General features: G+C 35.2%; 1 protein-coding gene across 1 annotated transcript; it reads left to right on the plus strand.

Annotated features, from left to right (window-relative positions):
- The first annotated feature begins 2,296 nt into the window (after positions 1-2,296).
- LOC143608421 (laccase-4-like) lies at positions 2,297-5,907 on the plus strand. Its single transcript, XM_077083469.1, has 5 exons — positions 2,297-2,709; positions 2,921-3,072; positions 3,162-3,406; positions 3,527-3,655; positions 4,843-5,907. The coding sequence occupies exons 1-5, from the start codon at positions 2,623-2,625 to the stop codon at positions 5,895-5,897; spliced, it is 1,668 nt and encodes a 555-aa protein (XP_076939584.1). The 5' UTR covers positions 2,297-2,622; the 3' UTR covers positions 5,898-5,907.
- The last annotated feature ends 6,197 nt before the right edge of the window (positions 5,908-12,104 follow it).

A 12,104-nucleotide genomic window follows, 5' to 3' on the forward strand; every position in this document is an offset into this window, starting at 1 on the left:
GTATCTTATGGTCGAGCCGCGCAATACGCGGGATGGATGCTATGAGTAATTTGAGCTAAGGCTCATATTATTGGGCTAAGGCCCTGACGTTTTAGAGTTAGAACTCGTCAACGCGTTTGAGCTTGAAGCTCGCGCATGTATGTTTTACTTCGTTTTGTTTTTAGTTTGATGTCAATATAATGTTGTCATATTGCTCAAATTAATAAAAGGAAGTGTGAAACATGTATGCAAAGATCAAAATCAGGCTTGCACATGCATGGCGGCGGAGTCGTGACTCGCGGGCGAGCATGCATGGTGGCGAAGCTTGCTATTTGGCAGCGCGCATGCATGGCGGCGGAGCGGTGACTCGCGGGCGCGCATGTATGGCGGCGAGTCTTTTGCGCAAAACCCACATGGTGGTTTCCGCGGAGTGAGAATTCGCTGGCGCGCGTGCATGGCGGCGGGAGTCTCCGTAATCTAGATTGTAATTTTAAACCTAAAATCCAGGTCTGTAATCCAGATTTAGATCTGTAAATCAGATCTAGATAGATCTGAAGCTCGGAGCGGAGAGAATTTAAAACCATCACAGATCCGGAGGTTTGATCATCCGAATCAGGTAGTTTTTTTTTGGATCTACAAATCCTTTTCAGCTTCATTTTTGCACAGATCTGGAAGCCTCTTTTAGATCTATGGATCTTTTTGAGCTTTAATAGAACAAGTCTTGAAGCCTCTTTCTGTAAACTTCCAGATCTGGGTTTTTCTTGGGAGAGATCTGAGGACCGAGACGAAAATCGAAGGGTAGTTCGTTGCCGTCCCACGGATGGCGCCAATGTCGAAGCATGAAATGAATCTGACCTGATCCATGACGATGTTTCCACGGATTTCGAGATGAACGAACCACGCCTTTATCTTCTTCTCCGGTTGCTTGAGATCTGCAATGGCTTTTTGGGGGTGTGGAGGTGACTGCTAAGAAATCTCAAGGATCTCTTGTTTACAGACACAAAAATATATGATGGCAGCTCTTACTGAGCATCATGGCAAATAAGGAGGTGAAGACCTCCTTATATAGAGAGCCTCATGGCCACCATCATGGTATCCTAATGGGCCTGGCCCAGTTAGGGTTACCTCCACAAAACCCCCTCAGCCCAATAACATTGTATTAGTCCGTATAATAAAATAAGCCAAACATAATAAATTTAGGGTCATAAAACCGGGTTTAGTACCATACCCCTACAGTAATCTTATGTTGAATCATTAAGAAGACGGACTGATTCTGAGGTGGTCTCTGAATCATTCAACATGTTTCTAAAACTTATCTATTAAGAGGCTCCATTAAACGTTAAGAAGTGTATTTTTAGTTAACCAAATACGCTCTACCTCTTATCTATATATTCAGAGGTAGTCTCTTAATACTAACATTAAGAGACTATCAAACAACCCGTTATTCTATCTACATTTTATAAATAGTAGTTCGTATTTGGTCTTTGTACTCAGTCCATTTTTTTAATAAAGTGTCACGTCAGTCTCTACAACCAATTGTGAATTTATGTTATTATCCATCCCAAGATCCACTTGAAATTTTATCAAGGATCTCTAAAAGGAATTTGAAAATTAAATAGGTGGTTGAGGAAACCAAAAATACATGGAATTTGAAAAAAGAAAATATCAACTAGTTCTTAATACATTAACTTTACAAATTTATATAGCTAGGTATCAAAGCAACAGTAGTGAACAGTGTATGATTATTTGTTTATGTGAAACTACAACACCGAAGCACTCATACTACTGGTCTGGTGGCTATTTGCAAGGAAGAGAAAGTGTTTGAATTCAATTCAGTCTTTTGTTTAATTAAGTTGAGTTTATCTTGTTTAGTAAATGAGTTTGAATAAGCTTTTTGGTAGAACAAGTTCGGTCAAGTATAATTTAATGTTTTGAAGTGTAATGGGTTTTTTTGTTTTTAGCTTAAGATAGTGTAATATTAGGAATTGAATTCTTAAACCTAAATAATTTGTCCGATATTAAACAAATTAATATCTTGTAAAAACCAGTTGAACATTAAATGACTTATAATAACAAAAAAATTAAATATATATTTATTTAATTATAAATGTTATAATAGTATGAAAAAACCTTTGATCCTCAAGGACCATTTATGACTTATCTGTGTTTTTTTTTATTTTGCTACATTTTAATTTTTCACATTTAATCTCTTTACCGTTAAATGATGAAATAAAAATTCTGAATATATATGAAATATAACGAGAATTGTCACATTTGTTGATAATATGTTTGATAAGATATATACATTCTAAACAAACTTTGACATCCTGTAGTTTACTTTATGTGAGATGGAAGAAATCTTATGAACCAATAATTCTAATTAACAATATTATAATATAGGGATTTACATCAAATTAACTTGCTTTCAATTAAAGAAATAAATCAAAGTACTACCAGCGGTGATCCGACCTCTGCTGGTTTGCACACACACCTAACCATAACCAACCAAAAATGACATCTTAGCAATCAAACAGGTCACAACCCATATATAAGCTTGCTCTATGATCTTATCTAGTCATCTATCATCACTCATTTCTAGTAATTAACCATCAACGACGTGTCGAACCAAGTTAATTAACCAACATGGAAAGTTGGGTTCGAGCTTTAGTTCTAGTCATGTTTCTTTTCCCTTTGTTAGTTCAAGCTCGCATTCGTCACTACAAATTCAATGTGAGTAATCAGTTCTTGAGCTTTCAACCTTTTCTTTATTGCACAACTAACAAACAAAATGTTTTCTTGTTATTATCGGATAATTACACATATAAAAGCGACTGATTGGGCTATGAAGTGGCATGCCACTGAGCCTGACTGTCGTTAAAAAAAAGTATGCTTGCATGCATGATATAATTAATAGCTTATTTGTATCATGTAATATATGTAGGTAGTTACAAAGAACGCCAATCGTTTATGCTCAAGCAAGCCTATTGTGACGGTTAATGGTGCGTTTCCTGGACCGACACTTTACGCTAGAGAGGGTGATACTGTTCACGTGAAGGTTGTTAACCATGTCAAGTATAACGTCTCCATCCACTGGTACAATTTATATTAACTAAATCATGAAATTCTAGGGTGATATATATATTTTACCTAATAAGGAGACTTGGTTTCAATTTTGTTGGCAGGCATGGAATAAGACAGCTACGCACTGGTTGGGCGGACGGACCTGCATACATAACACAATGTCCAATCCAGCCCGGGCAAAACTATGTGTACAAGTTCACCATCACAGGACAACACGGCACACTATTATGGCATGCTCATATCCTATGGCTAAGAGCTACAGTCCATGGTGCAATAGTCATCTTGCCTAAACTTGGTGTTCCATATCCCTTTCCTAAGCCACATATGGAACAAGTTGTCATTTTAGGCAAGTATTTTTATTTATAGGTTAACTTCATTCAATTCTTGTATGAATTAGTTAACAGTTACAAATGATATGAAAGATGGCTCATGATTAATTTTGAGTACATTGTTGTCACGTATGTAGGTGAATGGTGGAAATCAGATACCGAAGCGGTGATCAATCAAGCACTGAAATCAGGGTTGGCACCTAATGTCTCGGATGCCCATACTATTAATGGTCATCCGGGACGAGCTCATGGTTGTCAAACACAAGGTAAGGAAGAAAACAATACTTAAAAACTATATATATTAAGGAATAAGAGTTAAGTGCCATTTTAGTACCTGTGATTTGTTCAATTACGCAACTTTAGTACTAATTTTGAATTTTGTGCAAATGGCTACCTTAGTTTTAAAAAACTTGCATTTTTAGTACTATTTTTAACCCCGTTAATTTTCTTCCGTTAAGTCCAGAATATTTGCCTAATTTTATTATTATTTGATTTATTCTTTTATTTTTCTCTCCCTTTTTATATTGTTGAACCAGAATAACAATCAAGGTAGTACGTTACATCACCATCACAACCTTCATGTTCTTCCTCAACCTCATCTCTTCTTTTCGATTCCGGTGGTTATGCTAACGCCGGAGACGGTAGATTACAAGGTGGACACGTGCATCGCACTAGCTCTTCATCATTTACTCGCTATAGTGAACGAGATTCCGATGAGGAGAGTTAACGTCGTAGAGCCGCTGGTTGCAGTACGAGCCGTCGCAGAGAGTTAACGCCGTCCAACTCGCCGACGCGTTTTCATGGACACTTGAGAGAACTAATCAAACTGGTGATTCACCTGTATACCGTCGTCGTCTTCATAAATTTTCATCCATTTTCCTTTTCCGCTGACTTGGCTTTGATTCATTTTGTGGTGGATCGCCTTCGTCGTCCTTAGCGACTACGTATCTCCGATTGCGCATTTTTAGTGTGATTCCATAGTGGAGATCATGGGTTGGGTTGTCAATTGGTGATTCACCTGTATCCCTTTTTATATCAGTTTGAGAAATTAGGGTTTAATGAGAATGAATTTGGGGGAAATGGGTTAACGGAAAAAAAAAACAAAAATATAATAATGAAATTACCTAAATACCCCTGATTTAAATTGTGAAATTACGCAAATACCCCGGACTTAACGGAAGAAAATTAACGGGGTTAAAAAAGTACTAAAAATGCAAGTTTTTTGAAATTGAGGTAGCCATTTGCATAAAATTCAAAATTTGTACTAAAGTTGCGTAGTTAGACAAACTACAGGTACTAAAATGACACTTAACTCAAGGAGTAATGTATTGAATAACTAAAAACCAGAGTTTTATATAAAGCCCAACCAACTAATAATAATAATAACCATACATACAAGTTAGTAAACTCTTATAACATAAACATGTGTATTTTTTTTTCTTTTGCCATGCAGGAGGGTTTCAACTAAGTGTGGAAAAAGGGAAATCATACATGCTTCGTATAATTAACGCTGCACTCAATGAAGAACTGTTCTTTAAGATCGCCGGCCACAAGCTCACGGTGGTTGAAGTGGACGCTGTCTATGTGAAACCCTTTAAAACCGACACGATTGTCATAGCACCGGGCCAAACCACCAATGTCATCATCACCGCCAACAAGAATCCCGGGAAGTACATGATGATTGCCTCTCCATTCATGGACTCCCCCATTGCGGTCGACAACAAGACCGCCATTGCAACCATCCACTATACCGGCTCCATTTCTCGTTCCGCCACCCTAACCACCCCACCGCCACAAAATGCCACAGCCGTCGCTAATAATTTTATAGATTCCCTCCGTAGTTTAAATTCAAAAAGATTTCCCGCCAAAGTGCCCATAAAAATTGATCATTCTTTGTATTTTACAGTCGGGCTGGGTATCAACCCATGCCCGACTTGTAAAGCAGGCAATGGAAGTAGAGTTGTGGCGGGCATAAACAATGTTACTTTTGTTATGCCCACCACAGCTCTTCTCCAAGCCCATTACTTTAAAAAGAAAGGGGTCTTTACTACTGATTTCCCGGCTAATCCACCCATTGCTTTCAATTACACGGGGACTCCACCCGCAAACTTGGCTACGGCCAATGGGACTAAGCTCTATCGGCTAAAATACAACTCGACGGTTGAGTTGGTGCTTCAAGACACAAGTATGATAGCTGCCGAGAATCACCCGATTCATCTACATGGCTTCAATTTCTTTGGTGTTGGCAAGGGAATTGGCAACTATAACCCGAAGAAAGATGCAAAGAAATTTAACCTTGTTGATCCAGTAGAGAGGAATACGATTGGTGTGCCTTCGGGTGGTTGGGTTGCCATTCGATTTCGAGCTGATAATCCTGGTGTGTGGTTCTTGCATTGTCATTTGGAAGTGCACACAACTTGGGGCTTAAAAATGGCCTTTTTGGTTGAAAATGGAAATGGACCAAATGAGTCACTTCTACCACCTCCAAGGGATCTTCCTAAATGTTAAAAGGAAGATAAAACATTAAATGACTAGGGATAATTTGTTTGTTGAAGATCTATAGTAAGTTTTTCAAGTGATCGATTTTTTTGTTGTTACGCGGTGAATCTATATTCAATTTTCGATATATGTTAATAGATAAATTCTTTTGTTTGTTATTTTTTTTTGTCATTCTTCTGCTATGTCGTTAAAATTTTTTATTTGTTATTTTTTTTTGTCGTTCTTCTGCTATGTCGTTAAAAATAACATCAATTTGCAATGTCATTTGTTTTATAGAGCGGTTACGAGCCGTTGAAATTAACTCTGACACATTTGAAACCATATACCCGACATGACTAATGTAACAAAGTATTTGAGTCGCCGAATGGCATATGGCCAACCAGTGTCAAGGTGTGTAAAATGATGTCTTTCAATGAGATGATCGACGAACCAAGTTTTGTGGACAATATAATGATATATATATTTAATACTAAAATTAAAATGTGTTGGCCGTTAAACAGAAAAAAAAATGTATGAGTTAAACGGGTAGACTAAGTTTAAAAGGTTTAAACATAGTGTGTGTAACAATTTAATTTGGGATTTTGGTCACAGTCCAATTCTTTAAACTCTTGTTTTGGACCCATTATAACATTATCCAGCCTACTTAAAGAATAGCTAGTAGCCTAGTACCATGGCCCATAATAAAATTATAATCATTTGCTCTACTTGCGGTGCGCGGATATAATTTAGATACGTGTGGGGCCTTGGGTGGACAAAATTTGACGTTATTTTGAAAATAACGTTAAAAGTGACGGAAGGTTAATCAGACATCATGTGGTGGCGTTGATGACCGAAAGACAAGGGTACATGCACCAATCAGCTTGTGTCCCAATGGTTGAGTGTTATGTGTCTTATGTCCAAGGCTTGATGCAAAACTATTATCGAGCCGGGGGTCTCACAAGAAGCAGTCTCTCTAATCCTACGGGATATAGGTAAGACTGTCTACATCTTACCCTCCTCAGACCCTACCATAAAAAGGAAGAACTTTTAAGATTAGGTTTTATGGATACTTGTTAAAAATTATTCTTACTTTTTAAACATCTCAATAAGGGTAGTAGGCATATAAAATCTTACAAAGCAAACATGCCTTTTGGCTTTTGAAGCTCTGCATCTGTACAAGGAAAGTGACTTTTTAACTCGAAGTGATCTCGATATGTTGTAAACAAGGAGTGAAGGAGACTGTAAACGCCATAAACAACCCGTTAGAAAGAGTCCGAGTCCAAAGACTAAGATCACATTTCGATAGTCAAATCGACGAAAAATGCACCGTAATATTTTTTGTTTAAGTGTTAACTTGCACTCAGGCGCATGTTATATGAAAAAGGAGTTTGGAAATATAATGAATGGAATAAAACCATGGGTAGGGAATGTATTGTGATAATATTAGTATAGTGGAGGGAGGGGAATTCGATCCACTAATGACTTGTTGCAAATTGCAATGACGTTTCTTTAGTAGTGTCTGCCACCACAACCACCCTACCCATTCGTGCAAACTGCATAAAACCCGGAAACAACTTCTTTTCTTTTCTTTTCTTTTTTATATGTAGTAATAAAAAGGAATGGAAAAAGGGAAATCCTTTCCACTCTCCTGCCATCCAATTTAATGGAGTTAGAACTACGGGCAGACCGATGCAACCGGTGGGACGGTTTACAGTGGTTTTCTATAAACCGACAATATGTGAAGAATAACGCATAACATATGCGCTATATATATATATATATATATATATATATTCTTGATTCATGTTCTTGTAACTTTTGATTTCGTTGAAAGAAAATTTTATTTCAACAAAATCAAAAGTTACAAGAACAAGAATCAAGAAAACATATATATAGGCATAACATATGCGGCGCCTATGTTATGTGCTATTCTTCACACAATAGCGGGTTGGTTATATGGTTAACAAGGTTTTCATTATTACATACTCTACTAAAATCAAATCGATTATATGTATTTTTTTATTGCTATGTATAAACTGATATATACAAATGTGTAATAACAATTTATGATTTTTTCCATGGTATGAAAAAAATAAATTTCAAATATGAACTTTTTAGGCCCAAATAATGTCCAATTTTATTGTTTTGCCATTTTTACCAAGATCCAAATTCACAATGTTACGATGCGTTATAACATGCATAGACTATCCTCAAAACAATTCTCTTTACTTTTTATATGCACCTATTAAAGTCATGTAAGCCACAATCATCGCTTCCCCACCTTAATAATTGTAATCCTAGCAGGATAAATGAGTCATGTCAATTTATCAAAACCAGCCAAATCATTTTTTATGAATGGACCACACGTACAAGCCTAATATATATGTCACTATTCCACCACCTTTATTGACATTTTAACTACATATATGATAACTTTATCAAGTGTTGATGTGGTGGAACTCCGGTCGGGTCTTGTTCTCGGGTTTCTTTGCGTTTAACATTACCTAGCTTTGATACGAACTACAACATGTGAAAAAATTATTTAAAAGTGACCCTAGATCAGTATATATACACACACGTGACACGTATGTGATGCATACACTCATAGACAAGTAAACATAAAACAAGTAACATAGAAGTTTATAATTATAATTTGTAGCTAGCATACGAGTAACAATTAGAACCGGAAACAAGGTTGCAAAAGTTTATAATTAAAATTTTGATGATGGTGAGATTGGCAGTGGGAAGTCCACGCCAAGTAAACATAAAGCCAAACAGCTCTCAATTGATCACTCAATACCAAACATCCTTATTACCTCTTTTCACCTTTATGCTCATTTACAAACATAATAATTAATTATCAAAATGCAGGTTAATTAGAGTAAACATGCATTTTCCACCTAGTCAGCATGCTATAAAAGATACCAGCAACCTCAACCAAGACAAGGACGTCTCATTATAACCACTGCTAACAAAAGGTTATACTCTTTAGTGAGTGACGAGACAATACCCAATTTCAAATCGGAAAAAGAGCGTAAACGCCTACATATGCACGCCTATGGGTTACTCGTTATGGTATGTTCACCTTTTGTATATGGAGTCAAAACCTTAATTTTGTAATAACCAATAGTTTTTGCTTTACTCATAAACAACGTTAAGACTTAAATCATATAAAGCTAAGAAAATATATATAACTAATGTCTAAAATAAACAAAAGTTATTGTTTAATGGCATTTTGTTATTTATACTAAACAAATTAGTGCGAGTTCGAGTTTCACAAAACAACGATAAGTGGATTTTAAAAATAGATTTTAGGGGTTAGAACAAGTTAATTTACACAAGAGATTAAGAAACTATGGGGTTGTTTGGGATTCCTTATTTTTGCTCCTTATAGCTTATAAGTTATAAGGTGTTTGAAAAAGTTGAGTTTTGTGAGTGTATAATGTATAAGTTACAACATTGTAACTTATACCTTATTCCTTAAATAAGGTATAAAGAGGTAAAATAAGGAATCCCAAACACCCCCTATATATTAATAACTGGAAAGTCAACATACAATATTTCATGAAGTAAAATAACTAAAGTTTGACCATGATTCGAAATTACATGGTCAACGGTAAAACAAAAGGGTTGCCTGTTGCCTGTTTTGGTGATAGCCATGTGGTTTTGATCAGCAGAACCGTAGTCTAAGGTGTCGGATGTTTTAGCTTAAAATAATAATACTAAACAAAAACTGTCTTCCTCATAATTTTGGCTTTTTAAATGTTCTGTTGTTGTTAACTCATTTAAATGTTTTTTTAGCATATCTTTCTAGATCTCATCAAAATTGTTAGAATTAAAAAGGTGTGATTTTATATATTGTAAAAAAATCTTAAAAGTAAGATAAAGAAAATCTAAAATTTAGCTTGTCAAAAAGTGTGTTTCTTAATGTGAAACACAATGTTGGTGAAAGTTTCGTTAGGCCTTGGCCATAATGAAGGGTTGAGTAACGAGATACGCGTACAATCATGTGAGTTTGTACTAAAATTAACTCGTTGCCATAACTATAAAGACCAGCATCATGTAATACATCGACAAAACTATAAATGTATGTGTTGCACCAATTGTTTGATCGAGTTTGGCATAAGTTTAGGTTAGAATTGTAATTATTTAGAAAATATATAGCCTTATGATGTTGCTTTGGTGCTGACATGTCGTACTATCGATACTTGATACACACCAAGGACATGTAGTATGGCTCGCATTACCTATGACCAATACTATGTGCCAATTGCACACCTTGACATGACAATCTTTTGTCGACTGATAACATGTCAAATATGTTATATGGGAGAACCGTACAAAATGCCACGTGTAAGTATAAATATATATCTTGTACAAGGAATCAACTTCTCCATGCTTACTTGATATGCTCCCTTCATAAACACTCATTACATATATCTGATTCTTGTCTCACACGATCACATTAGGATATGATCACAATGACGAAATTAACGACATGTTACCATAATCATAATAGAACCATTTAAACAACTATTAAAGCTTGTGTTGATGACGAGAGTGGTTTTTTTTGAATGAATGTATATATAAGTGTTACAATCCATCTTTGACAATATGACTATTAGTTTTAAAAAAGAGTTGAAAATTTAATATTCACACATGGTCGATCTCTTTGTGATTTTAAACAATTGAATATTTTAAATTTAAGCTCAAATTGCTTTTCTTTTTTTCTTTTTCTTTTAACGGCTTTAAGCTCCAATTGGTGCCTTGTTCTCAGAATCTTTTTTATTAAATAATCATTTTCTCGATTAATGTTAGGAGGCGGTGTTGATGCTGTGAACTGTTACTTGATCAAGGAGTAATTAACTTAGAACCGTGTTATGTCTTATAAGATTTAATTAATGTAAAAGTATGGGATTAAAGCATACCCCACCCTCCGCAAAAATAGAAACCGACGAATTCAATACGTCATTATGATGTGGTAATGTTTTAGGAATTAATTCATATGCTTATTCTTTCATTTAAACATTCATTACTTGTTAGAAATTTTGGTCATCCACTAATTCACATTCACATGGCATTAATATGCATATACGTGTATACATATATTGAGAGAGAGACAGGTTTTGATTTTTGGTTAGCGTCACGTAGGCATCACATTGTTACCACGTTGACAGTAAATTTTAACCAATTAACTCAAAAAACAATTATAATGGAAAGGGATTAGTTAACTCATTAAAAAAAACTAAATGGTTGAAATAGAGTGCGGACCACCCGCAAAATGAGCTCTCGTGAGTGTAAATGGTTTGGTGAGAGAGGGAGCACCTCATAGGTTGTTAGGGCAAGTGTAGTGGACGAGTAATTCAATATATGTTACGTACATGCGCGCGCGCGCGCACACACATGTGTGTATATATATATATAACTGATGTGCTTCTCGCAGGTAAAATTTTCAAATCTTGTAACAAATGAGATATGAGAGAAGAGAGAGAATCAAATATAAACGATGACTTATTTCTTGTGTAAAAACGAGACATCTTATTTTATCTAAACATGATGAGTCATATATCATGCACTAAAAACTAATTCAACTTGTATCATTTAAGAAAATATCGAACCAAAGTTACTAGTTTGATAAAGATTTGACGTCTAAATCAATAAAAATGAATAATGCACCTCTAGTCTAAGATCGAATATTGGTACAATAATATAAGAGACAGTTTAAATTATTAAAGATGGTCGATTTCATGGGGTCCACGCCACTACTATTATTTGATTCGGACTTATTCGCAGTAGTAGTCTTGTCATTTATTAACCGATCACGATTCATTGGTCAAATTGAAGAAACCAATATATTTAAATACGAAAGTTTAAGGTAACAGGGTCACAAATCTGGTTACAAGAATTGTATTTTAAGTTTACGAATAAATATTAGTTTTATTAGTAACAAGGTATCTTTATATGGATGGATATACGTACATATATTCTTATTGAACTAGACGTGACATAAGTTATGAAAGAAAATATGGTAAATGCGTATTTTATTTATAGTGGAAGGACTCAATATTGAAAAAAAAAACATGTTTCTCCAATATAATAATAAATATATGGTACTTCAGTTACGATTGCAATTCAACCGGTGATATTACCACGTGAGAAGGCTTTTATAATATGTACCTTATGTTTCGACCACTTATACCTTACTATTCTATTTTGTAACTCGATTTTAAATAAAGT

This window comes from Bidens hawaiensis, unplaced genomic scaffold, assembly GCF_021521415.1.
Source record: "Bidens hawaiensis isolate Kalapana, Puna unplaced genomic scaffold, B.hawaiensis_p1.1 tig00419365_1, whole genome shotgun sequence".
NCBI lineage: Eukaryota > Viridiplantae > Streptophyta > Magnoliopsida > Asterales > Asteraceae > Bidens > Bidens hawaiensis.